This window comes from Lipophrys pholis, assembly GCF_963383615.2.
Source record: "Lipophrys pholis genome assembly, chromosome: 5".
NCBI lineage: Eukaryota > Metazoa > Chordata > Actinopteri > Blenniiformes > Blenniidae > Lipophrys > Lipophrys pholis.
The window spans coordinates 14,333,159-14,351,743 of record NC_137628.1 but is presented as its reverse complement, the minus strand read 5'-3'; the positions used below and the strand labels follow the sequence as shown (position 1 = coordinate 14,351,743).

Genomic DNA, 18,585 nt, shown 5'->3' with positions numbered 1-18,585 from the left:
TTTTTATTATGTTGCCCTGTAAACGCAAAACGTTTGTAAAATGAAAAAGGAAAAAACACGTGTTTAAAACAGTCATGTAAAAGGTTCCTTAGAAGTGGGAAAGAGGGTAATCAATTAGAGCCAGACGATGTGGAACTTCCAATTTCAAAGAGCTGCAATAAGTAAAGCGCTCAACATGTTGACTCCTATTGCGTCAACATCAGAAATAGAAATAAATCACGCACTCCGGTCTCAAGTTCGCAGTGACCTGATCGCACTATTTTCATCCTGCTTCCATCATAATAATAATAATAATAATAATAATAATAATAATGAGATAGCTATCACAAAATGAAAGGTGGGGTGTTATACACTCAAGTAGGTTTTTGCTAATTGATCTCAAGATAATGAATTTTCCCATGTGGGATTAATATATCTGATCTGATCTTATCTTATATCTTTATTTCCTGATTTTTTTCTTTCCGGTTTTGGAAACTCAATAGCAGCTTGTTGGAGTTCTATCTAATTACACGTTTCCTTGCTTTTTCCATGCATGTAATAACACAGCCATTAGCAACATGATTTGTTCCTTAAGAAGCAGATGAGATTAGAGGAATTAGAGGAATTTATAGATTCCCAAACAGATTTCTCCCTGGTGTGTTCTGTTAATCCTCTTTAAGCCTCCACATGGTAATGGTTCTGTCTCTGGTTCTCTCCTCTGAAGGATTTCTCATGTCTCTCACCATCGATGCCGATCTTTCCATCTCCGTCTTTGTCTGCGGCTGTGAGGAATTCTTTCGTTTCTGCATCAGTCAGATCTCTGCCATCTTTGGAAAAGCCCTTCAGTACAAACCTGAGGAAGAGTAGAGTAAGTTTAACGTGAAAGCAGGTTATTGACCCGATTGGTCTTTTTCTTCTCGACAAAGCCAGTGGCATGTGGGTGAGTCCCTCACTTGAGCTCCTCCTCTTCTATAAAGCCGCTACCATCCACGTCCAGAACCTGGAAGACCTTCTTGACGTTTTCAGCCGTCATGGCCTTCATCCCCACCATTTCAAAGAACTTTTTAGGGTCGAACGTTTCTGCTGCAAAAGGCAAAACGCAAAAGTACAAGTTAAATCAAGAAGATGGCAGTTTAGCGTACAAATTAGGCATAAAATTTAAAAGTTACAAACCTGCAAAAGCATCAAGAGCTTTCTTGATCTCTTCAGGTTTTAAGAGATCCGTCATTACCATTTTGCCGGCTGGAGAAAAGAACAGAGAGGACAGAGAATGGTGAGAAGAGAGTGTAGATGTAGAACGTTTGGCACAAAAGAAGAACATCATAAACACTGTGTATCTGTTTGTTGGTCAGCAGTGACGCAGCACAGCACAGACACAAGGAGAGTTTTGAGGACATCCGAAAGATGCATTCCCAGGGACTTGGCACAATCAGGCGGTAGATTAAAGTCCATAGCTTGGAATGGGGACACGTTCTCTTGTTATGTTATCAGCATGCACTCTATATCCAAAAATCACATCTCATAAAAATCTTCCCCAGTTCTTCTAGAATGTGTGCGGCTCAGAAAAGGAGCTGTCTCGTCCTTTACTGCAAGGAACTGAGATGTCACCGACAAGAGAGAGATGAGGAGCCGGAAGAAGAAAAACATATTGTAATTCAGATTTCCCATGAGATGTCAGAGTTAGCCAGTGTCGCCAAGAAACAGCTGGATGGTGTTTGATCTGACTGGTGAATCTTCTTGAGTTGATCCCGGGAGCGCCAGAGGAGGAGAAGTGGGCCGGTGCACCTGAAAAAGGCTCAGTGGCTTCAGTTTCCCCGCAAAGATACAGATGTGAATCCACTCTCCAGCATGCTTTCCTCCCAATGCAGCATCCACCTGCTCCTCCACAGCCTCTGATCCTCCTCCACTTGCCATTCACACTCCACCAAAGCCACAGTTCACTATTTATATACACACACACCTTTTAAGTCGGTACATCTAACCGCATTTTACTGAATTCATTAGCATTCATGCACACCAAGAAAAATTCCCAGGATTTAAATCTGAAAGTGTTTGTTTTGATACATTTTGATGATCTAGTTTTAATGTTTTGGTTGGTTATGTGGTTTAGGTTTGGAATATTTAAACATCTGATATGCCTAAAATGATGTGACTGTTTTGTTGTTTTATTAATCTCCTGAAAGGTTGGAATATAGAGAGCTAATATCAAAGACTGAAAATATTCACCCAATTTTGAGATGATTTCATCAAGTTTGTTGATATTATCTCTTTGGTGGTGCTCAACATTTCACATTTTACCTTTCGAGGAGCTTAAATTCCCTGCGCTCCAGGTCAAAGCAGCACAAAACGCATTTTAGTTCAGGGGCCACATATTAAAAAAGCAACCCTGTGTTTGATTGATTCAAATCTGTGGTTTTCTTAATATAGGAGTCATTTGATTTATTTTCATTGAAAACACTCAGCCTCCCGTATGTTTTTCTTCTTTTGATTTGCATAAAGAATTGAAACAAAAATATTTTCATAGTAAATTGATCAAAACACATCAAGTCTTAAACTAGACCACGTCAATAGACCGGAACAAAAGACGTAGAACAGAAAAAAGTGATAATGGCCAAAATAATCAAATCAAATCCGAAATATATTGATGCTTGTTCAGCATGTAGGGAACATGCTTAATTACAATTGACTCCAGTAATCTGTAACTATCAGCAGGTGTCAGAATGGAGCTGAATGATTTTACTTCAGATCTCTTAGTTTTGAGTTTAAATCTGTTGAAACAAGTGTTTTCGCTATTTCAGAACAAAAGTGCTTTGTCCCACAAGTTGCAGACATGCCTGCATTTGTCCAAAAAGGAATATTTACTCCATCTCGACCTCATCAAAATGCTGGCCGAGGGACAGAGCGACACATTAAACCCAGTGTCTGCAGACATCTTACCTACGTCTCAACTTCCTCCACACCTGCCAAATGTCTGACTTTTGGCAGCAAAAGTCAATTAGTGAGCATCTATTTGTAGTTTTAGGACTAACAGTTCACCCCCCCCTCCACCCCGCACCCCCCCTCACCCCACCCCGCCCCACCCCGCCCCACCCCGCCCACCTTTCTTTGAAATCATGTCTTTTATATAGAAGGCCTTGAGGCCCATCACGACTCGGGTTTCTCCTGGTGGATTTCAGACAGAAACACCCGGGTAGCTGCTGTTCTGTTCATTATCGCTGCTCAGTGACTGACAGGTCCAGCCGAGGAACAGCAAGATGTTCTGGTTCCAGGCATCCCGTCAATGTCATTCAAAGTAAAATATCTCTCGCGGTCGAACAGGCATCTCAGACATCCCTGGGTCAACAACATTCCTGCAGCTGAATGTAATATTGATGGGATTTTTTGTTTGGGAAAACTTTCCGGTTGTCATTGTTATAACATGATTTGAATTGATCGCCTCCTTACTTTCCTTCTCTACGCAGCCATTTCCCTTACTGTAGCTTTTTTCATGTTATTTATCCATCAGTGAAGAGCGTGAGTCACTATGGAGAGAAGTAAGGTCATATTTTAAAGCTGGCAGCGCATCTATTTGTCAGTGGATGAATTTAATTGAATAACTTTGCATTGGTAGATTAAAAACAAATAATTTCCAATGTACATGTAAAGCAAGACTCTTTTAAAAAAAATATGCAATAAGAGGCAAGTTGTAAGGCAAGATGTACCATATAGTGTGGGAGGTAATACTATTAAAAAAAAACAACAACAATACAATTGAATAAATATGGGCAGAAGATTGCACACAAGCATTATTAAAATCATTAAAAGTTACACTGTGTGTAACTGTTTTTAGTTCAGAAGTCTGACAGGAAAGGACCATTTCTCTGCCTCTTAGTGGTTGAAATTCAATAATTTCTTTCCTTGTCAAGTGCAAATAAAAGGTTTACACAGGTGTAGAAATCAAAGAGTCAGATTAACAATCTGTGATCCATGTGCATTATTCGTAAATAATGTTTTATTAAAAGGAGTCCTAGCCCTTTTTTTCAAGGAATACTTGCTATGCATCAGCCCCTCTGTAAAAGTTGCTGTAATGGTGCCACGACTGTGTGCACCTGTGACTGCAGGCTCACGAGCCAACAAAACATCCTTTTCAGACCAACACTTGCTTCGTGACTGCGGCAGAGGAGGTGGTGACACTGTTTATGAATGTCTTCAATATAATAAAGTGCATTATGAGCATATCTGTAAATGTTCCCAGTTGTATTGGAACTAATAGCATTTGTAAAAGATGATAAATGGTGCCTATAGCAAATTTGAATTGCTGTAACACAAGGTCAAATAAAATATATACTAATAATAAGTAATAGTGATACAATGAAGTGTCAACAAACACACAATAATGTCCAATAAACATCTGTAATGTGCTGCGGCACAACTTTGTGAGCCCTGAGTGGAGTGAAAGCACTGTGGAAGGTTATTAGCATCTATGTGGAACAATAATATGTTTGTGTTGTGAACAGTTTCGCTTGCTGTGAGTCATATCAAACATGTGAACTTCCATTAAAAACAAGTTCATATTCCAAAAAGGTTTGGGTTACATAATCAGCCCTTACAGTTGTAATCATGGACGCTGTTACAGTTTATATTTGGTTGCTTTAAATTCTGATCTGAACAGCCAATCCAATATTAATATTTATTTGGTGGTTAAACATTTCAAATACACAATAAGCATTTTAAGTCACACTCATCATTTTGTAATAGTCACGTTTTTGCTTCTTTGAATGATAATTGTCTTGATAAACTTTAAAAATCTGAACTAACTGATGCTCGTGATGGATTTTCCAAAGGTTTACAGAAAAGCTCTAGTTTTATTATTTATCCACCAAGCCGAGTTGTTTCGTCCACTTGCACCATCTGCTTGTCACAGAAAACCCCAGAAATCAACGTGAACAACCTCTGATTGGTGTTTCTGTTTTCACTTCCCCACCACAATGCCTACTATTTCTTTTCCGTCTTACCTGGATGAAGGTGGATGAGTGCAGCAGCGAGGAGAAGCAGGAGAAGCCAAAGAACAAAGGTGATGCAGGGAGATTGGAGTGGAGGCAAAGTCAGAAGGGTTTGGAGATTGATGGAGGTAAGATGAGAGAGTTGAGAGGGGAGGACACAATAGGACTTTTATAGCTGCCCCCAAAACACATACTCACTTACCCCATATACCCACTCACCAACCTCATCCCCACCACTCAGGATTTTAAAAGAAAAAAAAAGGGGGCGGGTGGGGGTGGGGGTGGTAATTGTGGTGGTGGGGGGGTCGTCGAGCTATGACGCAAACAGAGTGATCGCTTTCTATGAACCACCAACAAATCATCCACAGATCTATTAATAATACCACTTTATCTGACTGTGACAAGACCTCACCCCCACCTGGCTCTGCTTTGCTTCTCTTCAGGAAACACAGGAACACTGCTCTCCTTTTACGTCTCACCTGGTTTGACTGATTTTGTCTTTTAGTGAGAGAGCATGGTTGCTAAATGTTGGAAAACAACAACAGTTCGGTTAAGATTGCTCTATTTATTCCAAATGGCAAATATATTTGCAACATTCCCATCCATCCATCCATCCATCCATCCATCCATCCATCCATCCATCCATCCATCCATTCATCTTCGATAGAGCTTTATCCTGTTCATGATCTTATGCTCGCTGCACAGACAAAAGATAACAATCATGTGAGAATCGTGGCGTTATCTTTGATCGGGGCTCTATATCGGTGGCCCTCCGTCACACTGTAAAACCGATTCCTGGATGGTTCACAGATTGTCATGGTCCAAAATACATCTCACTGGAGTCAATTCCAAATAACAATCTATAACTAACAATATATAAATACAGAAACAAAGGAAATATCAAGGTCAATTAAAGGACAGCATCCATTTAATAAAATCCAATATTGGAAAACATGGAAATGCTCCAAGAAGAAAAAACTACCAACAAGACAAATAATGGTATTTTACATACATTACATGGTGTTACAATCATCTAAATTGGCTCGTACCAATGAGACCAAACATAATTAGACAAGAGTTGTGAAAAACAAAAAAACACTATAGCGGTTAATGCTGGTTCTGAAAGCACTCTGAACACAAAGATATCTTTTAGTGCAAAATACAGTGAAATGTCAAAAACAACTGTTGCATTATGGATGTTTTTAGAAACTTACCTTGACAGCATGGCTTTGAGACTAAAGGGAGTTTGCTGGCAATGATCTCAGGGTCTTAGTGTCCTGCTGCATTCACTGGAAAGCAATCCTATACAATATTGTGTGGTTGGTCATTATGTTTTGGCCGGTCGGTGCATACACGCTTACATTTATGTAGACATTAAAAGACTCCTTGTAAAATACAGTGTAAAAAATAGCCTGCATTAATTAAAATTTGGAAATATGAAAAAGAGAAATGGAAAAGAGGACAGTCATTTCTCATCCTCAACATCAACTTTATAATTGAAAAGTAATTAAAGTTTGTGTTAGAAGACACCATCTTGTAACACACACACAAAAAATCTCTCTCTCTCTCACACACGCACACGCACGCGCACGCGCACGCACACACACACGCACACGCACACGCACACGCACACGCACACGCACACGCACACGCACACGCACACGCACACGCACACGGACACGGACACCTTCTCAATAATGTCAACTGACTTTATTATTAAAAGCAAGTCACAGTTTTCTCATTAATGTGTCTCAGAGTGAGGCGAGGGGAGTTAATCAGAGAAAAGGAACAATTATAAGACCAGAAAGAATATCAGAAAAAGCCTTTCTTATTATCTTTACACACATTGTTACTGTGTTCCATTAAAATCCTTCTTTTAAACTGTTTTTTTTTTTTTTTGATAATTTGTCAGAACTCTGCTGCTTGCTGTTTCACTTTTTTACAAAACAAAATATCACTTAAATAACATTGACTGCCTGCAGCTTTCAGATTTAACAGACAGTTCATTGGGTTATAAATCTTAAACTGCTGAAGCTGAATCTGTTTGATCAAAACATAAACACCCAGCAGTTTTCTTTCACCAATGAATTACATATATTAGTGAGCGGATTGTAAGACGTGCAATGTTTCTAGCAGAAATAATTACTAAGCTACGCCTTGAGGTAGGTTCAGTAATTGTATTTATACAGTCACAGCAATTCAGTCTCCTTATCTTGTCATCGATCCCTGGAACTGATCTCATATGGCCAGTGTCCGTTTCCATGACAACGGTCGTTGGAGCCACTGAAAACACAACTGTTTGAAAATAACTGTCAAAGTGGAACTTTTTGAAAACGCTTGGTTTCTGTGTAAATGAGAGAAAATGCTCTGACCCTGTCCCCCTGGAAACGGGCGGAAACACAACTTTTTGAAAATGCTCCAACTTCGTCTCTGTGGAAACGGGGAAAACACAGCTTTTGTGGAATGGTGCTACTGCACACGCCCACCACAGCTGCAGTAAATATTCTACTCCCAGTCCATAATCTCTGGGACTTGTTAATAATAACAATCCAACATGGTTGTCTGTCTATTTGAATTTCGTGTAGTCGCCATTGTTAATGTTTATATCGTTCTCTTGCGCATGTGTTTGTGATTTCATCACAAAAAGAAACAACAGCACATGGCCCAACATGTTAATTACATAGTTTTCAGCATTTTTGCCTTTTCCGTGGAAACAATTCTCATTTTTAAAATGTTGCCATATAAACATGAAAACCAAAAACGATGCATTTTCACTTGAAACATTGTCTAAACGAGGCCAAACGCAACGAAAGTTTAGCATTTTCACCTGTTGTTGTCGTCTTAATGGGACTTAAATGTTTCTCTTTGAATAGTGTATTCATAATTCAGCACCAGCATCTTTATCAGTTATAGACTGTCTACTTGAATGGTGAATTCAACCTGTTTCTAATCACAATAATTCATATTTTACAGATTAAAACAAATGCTTTTACATGAGTTTACATGAGTTTACATGATTCACGATTTGAAACTTTACTGTGGTTTATTAAGAACATCTGACATCTACTTAACAAATCCCTTTTGAAGCCAAATAATAAATTAATCTGTTCGTTGCTATTTTTCATGAATTTCAAGTTGTTTATGTATTCATTTTACAATGTCGTGACTTCTTACAATTCAAAGCCTGGCGGAAGGAGTTCTTTCTTTCTTTAACTCGAGCATTCCTTTCATTATTCCTCTTTCCCCCTTAAACCTTTTTCTCTTTCCCCTCATCCACTCACAAAGCTTCCTCTCTTTTATTCATCCACTCATCTGTTATTGAGAGATGAGTGATGCGGGAGAGTCGAGGCCAATAAGGGAATGAAGTCATATGGCGAGCGCATACTAGAGGAAAGAATAGGTCAGAGAGGCTGTTTAGGGGCTTCGGGGAGACTTTTCATAATCTGGCTGTGAATGCACTCTGCAGGGGTTGGATATTAAACATTAAATATTTATTTCAAAATTTTGTATTTAGTGGGGAGCTGGAAGTCTCTCTGCACTTTCAACTGTCACACTGAGACAGAAACTCCAATTTGTTTTTTTTTCTTTTCCTTTGCCCCTTTGTGGTTAAATAGTATTGACCACAGGAGTAACAACACAATAACAGAAGAAGAAATCCTCCAGTATTTCTGGATATTACTGGAGAACATTAAAAAAAAAAAAAAAAAAAGCAATAAATGGGAAACTGCTTGTCACCGTCCCATCATGTCCTGCTCTGACCCGCTGTCCGCACTCTGGGACTGTCTTAAATTGTCCCCTCGATATTGAATTTCAGCCCATGTTGAAAATGGGGGAGGGGAGTTGAGGGGTGAGGACGCGAGAACGACATGCCGAGAAGAGTGAGTAACGTGGAAGAAAAGAATCCGGGGGGGGGGGGGGTGACAGAGAGTCGTATGGATGTGCTGATGTGCAAATGAAATCCTGCAGTGTTTGAATAACAAGAGTTCAGAGACCCCAGATCCATCAAATGACTCAGCAACACAAAACAGTGATGTGCTCAGGGGAGAAGGGACAGACACAGATTGAGTGATAATTACATAAATAGATGAAACTTGTACAGTGTGCTCTGCAGATCAGAGTGAGAACACCCCACGAGATGAACTTCGGTGCTTTCAATCAGCAACTCGCTTTTCAGCAACAGGTGGAGCATTACGTCACAACTCAGTCAGAGCTGTGTGTGTTTGTGTGTGTTGATCACATCGGGGTATCCCTTGTGTAGTCGCCCAGAGATCAGCTGATATTGGCTCTAAAAATAACCACAGGGGGACCCAGTGCATGTAGTGGCAGGAGCTTTGTGGCACCAACAGAGAGGAGATGCTTGTACAGTGACAGTCCACCGATCAATGCGATTTGTTTTAGGAGGATTGACTCCATCTTAAAGGGATATGAGATCTTCAATCACAAGCACTTAAAGAATATTATTTAGACAAATCTGTTCAATCTCATGACTGGTCCAAAACAGATCAACATGAAGCTGTGATCAAGAATATGTCTGTATTGTACGCATTCAAAAAGCAACTAACACACACGATTTGTACTGTGGGTTGTGTCAGCGCAGTAGTTGGTTCAACGTATTGTTCTGGTTTGCTTTCAATGGTCTTAAAATGTCTTACGTCACAGATTTTAGTTTTTTGTGTGGGCTAACTTACATGTTAGCGTGGCGATGATCTCATGTTGTTTTTGAAAATAAGGTAAAAGTCACCGTAAACTAATTTACAAAGTGATGTCAAGTTAGGCCACAACAATTACAAGAAAACAACTCTCAAAATGGAACTTTCTGAAAATGCTCAAACCCAAACTGTGTAGAAACGGGAAAACATCCATTTTGCTACTGTGCATGTGAGCTGTAGTCTATACTGCACATGCAGGAGTGGTTGGACAATAACAACAATGGCAACTTCCAGGGTGTCATGACTCCCAGTCCATTGGCAGTAGGACTCGGTAGTTCTATAGTTGAGAGTCACCTTTATAATAATCCAACTTTCTTGTATGTCCATATGAATGTCCGTGTACTCGCCATTGTTAATGTTATAACATATTGTTCTCGGTGCACGTGTTAGTGATCTGATTACAAAAACAACCACCAGCACCCACTTGTGCCCCAACATGGAAATTTCAATGTTTCCAGAGTTTCTACCATTTCTGTGTAAATGTTCTCAAAATGTTACCGTGGAAACACGGTACTTTTCCAAAACGAACATGCAAACATTATACGTTTTCACTTGAAACTTCAAAACGGGGTCTTAGATACACAATATCCAATAACAAAGTCAGAATTATATTTTGAAGTGTAGTGAAAAAGACCTGTTGTTGTTTAAAAGGTCCAGTATCACAGTTCTCAGTGATACTTCATTTGTCCACTGGGTGGTAGTAGGTAGTGAGTTTTAGCAATTGAGCCATTTTGCTGTTCTTACACAAATTCTGCTGTTTCTTTTGTTTTAAACTGAATACAGGTAGTCAAGTAGTGACTCACTGCGGTACCACATAAACAAAAGATAATCTGATCAATTGCGATTTTTTTAAACAAAGCTCAAAACTCTAAAGGGGTCATATTATACATTCACTTCCTGATGGTTTTCCAACAGTAATACCTTGGACTGACGCCACAGAAGTGAAAAAAATAAATCTATCATCTGCCTTGTTTCAATTTTTAAAAAGTTTGCTCCAAAAACAGAATGAGAAATCAAACCGTACAAAGTGTCCTCATGGGTTTTGCCAATCAAGGTAGGCCCTCCCTCGTACTTCCTCCTCTTCCCAAGATGGGTATTTGTGGGCGGAGCCAGTCCAGCTCACACAGACACAGCAGATTCTGAATGCAGCTCATGTGATCCGGTACTCAAATGGATGAAAATCAAGGAAAAGCTGGATTTGGACTTTGAACTCATGTGAAGTGTTGAAAAGCTGTATAATATGACTCATTTAAAAATGTATGCTTTGTTCAAACATGAACAAATGTAGTGACGGAATGTAGAGAGAATAAATTGCAAGACTAAAGTCAGAGTCAGACTGCCGAGACTCACCATTTGAAAAGAAGAATTCAGTGATTCACAACCAGGCTGGTGTGAGGCAGAAACTGTGTGACATCAGAGTGTTAAGAAATGATGGGATGGGAAACGTCTATGCTTTTAGAGGTGATGGCTTCATATCTATTTTCCTGTGAATTAAACTGCACCAGGTACTTTGCACCCTGGATATAATGTATACTGGAGTATAGATCGACGGCGCAAGAACCAGACCAAAGCCATATGTATATTGGAACCTTTAGATTCCATGACTGAAAGTTAAAGTTTACAATAAAGAGTTCAAACACAGGAAGGTGATTAGATAGATTAAACACAGTTGTGCACCGGTTCTGCAATAGAGAAAATAAAAAGAAATTGTTTTCTAAGAGAAGGTAAACAAATTAATCTAAAGCCAAAAACACAACGTCTTTCAAGCTTATCAGTTTTAAAGCTCAAACTATAACAGTTGTTCTCTCTGTCTAAAAAAACCCAACAATTCATACTTCTCCAATTACAAAACCAACATGTTCTGATAGACAGTGAAAGTCCAGTTCAACTATTTCACTTTTTAGGAATCAAAATATTTGCTTTCTGCAAATGACACAGACATTTACCTATATAGCATTTAGTTGTAAACATAAAGTAATTGATTGTCCGTTCATCGTGATGATGTGTTAACCAGGACTCTTTGATTCCAAACTAAAACAATCTAAACATGCTAGTTTAACGCCATTCGCTACAGTGACATCATTAAAATGGATTGTTTTTGCATTTTTGTTTCAGAAAAGTTTCACGTTTTCACGTCAACATTTTGAAAATGATGTCCAACGATGGTCCCGCTATTAACACATGCGCAGAAGACATATTTATTATGGACCTCGTGCACATGTGCAATAGCAGCATTTCAGAAAGGTTGCGTCCAATTGAAAATTTAGTCATGTAAACATGGCTAAATTCTTTGTAGCTATAATAATATTAAATATTTTTCTACTGCTAATGAAGGTTAAAAGAAGCCTATTTTGACATCAGTGGAATAAACTCCATCTCAAAGGGATTTTTTTTTTTACGCTTTGTTTTTATGTGCATTAAAATTTGACTTGAAAACGGACTAATATTTTTAACACTGCAGTTTTATACATGTTCACACATCTTTGGTTGAATTCCTCTCCTGCACCAGAGCCTGCAGCCTCTCGAGATCAACTCGGGGCCAAAATGCACGGCGGAGTGGGAGTAGGAAGCCCCACAGTTTTCCAAAATGTGCACCACAGGCACTGGTTCCAGAGGTATATTTAGTCCTGATATCATGGTTGGTGTGTGTGGGAGTGTGTGGGAGTTTGGCCTGTTACGCAAAATTGTTCGCATTATGTGATAGTTTGGAATAAAAATCACATGAGATAATGGACATATCATTTTGCATTAACAGCCCATATAGACTCACACTACAAGAAAGATGCATGTATGCATTTCATATACTGTAATATTCTTCTTTAGGATTATTAGGTAAATGTGGCTTCGGTACAGTTCAGAGTCTTCAGATGATTTCACTACACAAACATTTAGTATTTACTGTAATTGGTTGTTACTGTTAAACTTTGAAAAGATTAGATTCAGCAAATTGCAAAAATATGTGATCAGTGATCCGTAATGATATGAAATAAAACCTCTGTTTTCCAATTTTACAAGATGATATACCATACATAAGACATCTAGAGGTTTGAGTTTGGCAGAAAATACTGAACTTATGTAATTCAAATGTCTTTTTTTTTATTAACTTTTTTTGAAGTGGTCTCATAATTGTCAATTTCAATTCAATTCAACTTTATTTATATAGTGCCAAATACAACACAGTCAATTGTCAGGAACATGCATTTGTGGGATGAGCAGCGAAGCTCAGAATGTGGGTTGTGCCCATTAAAATGTAAACCGCATGTTCTCCATCATGTTCTCCATCATGTCCTCCACCTGAAGCTTCTGTGCAATACTGTAACTAGTCATGAAATCATATTGTCTTTCTATTTTTATTTCAAGTGCAAATATTTGAGGTTTCTTTCTTTTTCAATAAAGCATATTCTGTTCTTTGTAACTCTAGCTTCAAGACATGTGAGCTGTATTTTCTTTCTAATCATATAAACCGGTTGTGTCAAACATGTTTTTAGTTCCGGGGCCACATACAGCCTAGTTTCATGTTGAGTGGGTCAGACCAATAAAATAGTGACATAACAACCTTTAAACTCAAACTTTAAAGTTGTTGTTGTTGTGGCGAAGAGTATACATGATGAAAAATGTATATTTTCATAGTTCACGTTTCGTCTCTGGTGTTCTTTCTGAGATTCTTACTGTAGCTCTCATTTCAGGCTCCTTGACTCCCCATTCCCTGTCTGATTGCTGTTCCCTGCCCTGATGTGTTTCACCTGTGACTGAGTGTGTCATTGGCTGCACCTGGTGACTGCGGTATATATTGGGCATCTTCTGTGTGTTCTGGTTGTCGGTCCCTCCGTGTTGTGGTGTGTTTACCCCTCCAGTAGCAACTCTGTTTGTGTTTCTGGGTTCCCGTGTTTCAACTTTCCAGCATCTCTTCATGTTTTCCCTGTGTTCTTGTGAACTTTAGTTTGGCTTGTTAGAAGTGAAAACATGAACAAAAAAACATGATCGGCCGTCCATATGAGCTTTTGCTGGCCGGCTCTGTCTCTGTTGGTAAAGCAGGTCGACGTCCAATTGCAAAGTTAAGGGTCCAGTTGCTCAAGTACATTTAATATATTAAGGTTCCTGAGGGCTAAATTCAGGCCTAAAAGGAAAAAGGATTATAGATATTTAAAGAACTTCACATTAAAACTCCAATTTCATAACCAAATGTGATCTAAAAGTCACTAAGACAGATGACATGATAAAAACTCTTGTACAAACAGTTGCAAGACATTAAGTTAAAACATATTTTCACACCAAAAACAACTTTCTGCTCAATTTGAGGAAAACTTTGTGTGGTGTGGGAGTTCAGAATTAATTGGGTAACTTTCAAAACTACTTGTGACAGTTTTCAGCCCAACTTTAGACTTAGAAAAAAATATATAATAATTAGTTTTTTTTGGTTTGTTAGTTCTATTTTTTGTCCTGGTTGCTGTGGCTTTAATTGCTCTCAAGGGATAAAAGGCCAGAGAGGGATATCTCCAATCACCCTCGAGTGAATTCCTCTTTCAATATATTGAACCTGATATTTAAACTGTCTAAATAAATAAACATTTCATCAAAAGCTGAACTTGAACAGTAACCTGGCTCTTTAATATTGAGTTCTAAAGCAAACATACTACTTAGGCCCTGTTTTCAAGTGAAAACGCAAAACTTTCATTGTGTTTTGGGTATTTTGGGGTTTAACGAAAACAGTGCTCGAAGCCAATGAAAAAGCAACCGTTTGTAAGCGGCTGCAAGGTGGAACTTTTTGAAAATGCCATCTCTAAGTCTCTGTGTGGACAGCAGAAACGCTGCTACTACACAACATGGCTGTACTAAATAGTTCTTCTGCACATGCACAAGTAGATGGACAATAACAACAATGTTGGCCTCCAGAGTATTAACCCCCAGTCAATATTCTCATGAGACATGGTAGTTTTATAGTTGAGAGTCACCAAAATAACAATCCAACTTCATTGTCTGTCCAAACGAATGTCCATGTACACTCAATGTTAATGTTTATAACATATTGCGGTCTGCGTGTACGTGTGTGGGGTTTCATTACAAATACAGGCAACTCCACCTGCACGGAACTTTTCTGAAATGCATAAACGATGCGTTGAAATGCTGTCGTGTAAAGATGACCTTAGTTTAAAAGGTTTTTTTCTAAAATATCCAATATTTACAATGCTGTCTGTAACAATATCACTTTCCTTTTCAAAAAAGCTGCTGTTGACTTTGTTTCAGTCGTTATGCAATGTGAAGCCTCTTTCTATTTCCCTGGTGTGGTCGCAATAGCAACCTGCTGTCAACATGGTAAACACAAACACTGCGTTTGTTGAGACTTTCTGTCAGTGTCACTTCTTCTGTTGCTACCTGTCAACTTCATGGCCTATTATATTTCATCAGCCCTACTTTTTTACAGTGCTCTTGTGTTTCAGAGGTATATTAAAAGGCTACAGAACACACGCAGGCACGCAGGCACGCACGCACGCACGCACACACACACATTCCCCTACACGCACACACTCTCGTATGGGCTAAAGCAGCTGGCGTGACCTTGAAGATAAATACACCCTTGAAAGATGTTTCTGCAATCCATGGCCGGTTACACAAGCAGCGTGTCTGAGGATCCAGCTCAGCTTGTTTGGAAATAGACATGCAGAAGATATTTGACACACACACACACACACACACACACACACACACACACACACACACACACACACACACACACACACACACACACACACACACACACACACACACACACACACACACACACACACACACACACACACACACACACACACACACACACACACACACACCATATCACTGCACTAAAACACTTGTATCTACAATATCTATGAAGTGTATTTGTGAAAACGACAATCCAGACCAGTATAATGTTTGTATCTGTTTGTCCGAGCTGTGGTGCAGTGTGAGAGCTCCACATACTGCAGATTGTGTCTCTTTATGTGAAACCCGCAGCTGTTTGCAGTGCTGAGATGCTGAGTTTTCATCATGAGGGTATAAATTCAGTCCGTGTAGAGACTGCTGAGGGTCTCCAGTAGAAGTGATGCCACAACAGATCAGATAGAGACTGATTAGTTGCTCTTGCTGCAATCTATAACCCACTTGTCATCTGAAGCGCTCAAAAAAAAACATTGGTTATGGGATGATAAATCATGTCTGTCCTCTCTTTCTCTGCTCGTTCTTGCCTGTACTGACATCTAGTGTCATAAACTATATATATATATATATATATATATATATATATATATATATATATATATATGACAGTTGAGTTTATAACACTAGATGTCAGTAAAGGTAAGAACGAGCAAAGAAAGAGGACAGACATGATTTATTCTCTCTCTCTCTCTCTCTCTCTCTCTCTCTCTCTCTCTCTCTCTCTCTCTCTCTCTCTCTCTCTCTCTCTCTCTCTCTCTCTCTCTCTCTCTCTCTATAATAAAACAATTTCACCTCAAGTGAAAGTCTGCAATTACCTGCTTGTATTTACATACAAATGTCAACATTAGCGAGGTCAAATCTGAGTCAGTGTGTGTGTGTGTGTGTGTGTGTGTGTGTGTGTGTGTGTGTGTGTGTGTGTGTGTGTGTGTGCGTGTGTGTGTGTGTGTGTGTGTGTGTGTGTGGTGAAGCTGATGATTCAGAGTGTGCGTTCAGATTAGATTAAAAAAAGAAGAGGGAGGAAAAGGACGTAATGTCAGCACATGCTGTAGGCAAAGGCTTGACATTGACTAAATAGGTGCAGAGGACAGACCCGGACCACTTAAAAAATAATGACTATACCCTGACAATGTGTTTACTTCTTGAAAGATTGATAATTGGCCTTACAGGATAGGGCAGCATTAATACGTGATGAGCTGTAAAAATCTACAGCTCAAGTATTAAATATATAGAGACACAATCGCAAGAACTAATCATCAATGAAGATTGAAAGAATGGAATTCAAAATTATACATCTCAAGATGAAGAAATTTGGTGTAATAATTAGCACTGTTGTCATGGAGATCATAACCGTAGCAATGCTAACGTGTAAATGTATACTCTGTGATGTACTTGTGGTACCAATAATACCCAACTGGAACAATATATTGAACCAACCACTGAGCTGACACAACCCACAGTTTAGTACTAATCATGCGTGTGTTGGTTGCCTTTCAATTGTATATAATAGGGAAATATTCTTGGGCACAGTTTTATGTTGATCTGAAAATGTGTAAATGGAACCTAAGTTGGTAGAAATGGATAGAAAACAATAAAGAATTAAGATAATTATAAAATACTAACTTTTTTACCAGCACTATTTATGTATCTATTCAACTTCTGCTTATAGATATGTGGAAATATATAAATATAGATACAAGGACATCTATATGTATAATTGTCAATAACTTGACAATTATATCTTATTGGCACTGTATCTGTGTTCACAGCTGCTTTATTCATGTCCATGTTAAAACACAATAACCAAACAATTCTAAAGGTAGATCTGACAGTGAATTTGCTTTAAGGATGCTGAAATCCTTGTGAACTAAATATCAGTTTACAAGTTTTTTGATATTCATACAGTTTTCCGTGACCGTGTCCGGTTTTATATCTCCAGTCGTCTGAAGGGTGTGGTGAAAACATTGTGTCCATTCAATTGGCTTGACAGGTAATATAGCTATGAACTATCGATGCGAAACACCAGATCACCATTTAGTGATGTAACACTGAGTACAATTTAGCAGCTAAAGAACTGGAACATTCCTCCATTCGTGTAAATGCAAAACTTCAAACACAACAAAAAATGATGCGTTTTCACTTGAACTATTGTCATGTGAACAGGGCCTTAAACATATAAAACTCCCCTTCTTTCAAAAGACGCTCAAAAGCAGGATTCAGGAGTAAATGAGCACCTGAAAATGAGCACCTGAAGAGAAAAAGGAAGTACGTTGTGGCTCGTGACAACGATGAAGAGGGACCATCGTCTCGGTGAGCTAACTGACTAGTTAGTTAGCTCTCTGTTTACGCTAATATTAGCAGCTAACTACTTACTCATATAGCTGTAAACGTTAACAGTTGTGAGTACTAAATGCACTCGTGTTCTCTTTGAGTCAGCGAGACCAAAACTTTAATAACTCCTTAGTTCCAGGTGCCTCCCTCATTGCTGCTGTTGGATGCCAAAGGCAAATTAAGGAAAGAAAAAACCTAAAAAATAAACCTGAAGTATTTATTTTTGTGTTGTTTAGACAAGTGCCCTTTCCTTATTTTACTCAGCTGTTTGCACAAGTGTTTGTTGCTACAAGCATATTCCATTAAAGGTTTAATGAACTATCATCCTAATTGTCTTTATTTTTAGTTAGCATAAACCTTAAACACTTCAAGCTGAAAACTAATGATGGTTATAGAAGAGCAGCTTCATGCTGGTGTGATAAGCTGTATGTTTTACATTCAATTTATGTATGATCCGATTAGTCGACTAATCGAAAAAAATTATCGGTCATTAGTTGACTATCAAAATAATCGTTAGTGGCAGTCCTAATCGACACCCTCCACAAGGAGGGTCAGCCACAAAAGGTCCTTGCTAAAGAAGCTGCTTGTTCACAGAGCGCTGGATCCAAGCATGTTCAGAGAAAGTTGAGTGGAAGGAAAAAGTGTTGGAGGAAAAGGTGCACCAGCAAAAGGGAGGAGCGCAGCCTGAAGAGGATTGTCAAGAAAAATGCGTTGAAGAATTTGGGGGAGCTTCACAAGGACGGACTGAGGCTGGAGTCAGCGCATCAAGAGCCACTAGGCACAGACCAATCCTAGACATGGGATCCTAACGTGGCTTCCTGGTGTCAAGACACTCCTGAACAAGAGACCAGGTCAGAAGAGTCTTACCAAGGCTGTGGAGGAAAAGAACTGGA

General features: G+C 39.0%; 1 protein-coding gene across 4 annotated transcripts in view; it reads right to left on the bottom strand.

Moving 5' to 3' along the window:
- pvalb7 (parvalbumin 7) overlaps positions 1 to 18,585 on the bottom strand; it is a 62,099-nt gene that overhangs the window by 2,450 nt on the left and 41,064 nt on the right. For 2 of the 4 annotated variants that reach the window (XR_013935331.1, XM_080462934.1), the window contains exons 1-4: positions 4,974 to 5,181; positions 1,153 to 1,221; positions 933 to 1,062; positions 723 to 832 (exon numbers count right to left, since the gene is read on the bottom strand). Coding sequence is in view for 3 of the 4 variants with exons in the window: in XM_080462934.1 (XP_080319060.1) it covers positions 723 to 832; positions 933 to 1,062; positions 1,153 to 1,213 (301 nt within the window). In the remaining variant the exon portion in view is untranslated. Of the gene's footprint in view, positions 1 to 722; positions 833 to 932; positions 1,063 to 1,152; positions 1,222 to 4,973; positions 5,182 to 18,585 lie in introns of those variants that run through there. The other 2 variants (XM_080462932.1, XM_080462933.1) reach the window with 1 other exon arrangement.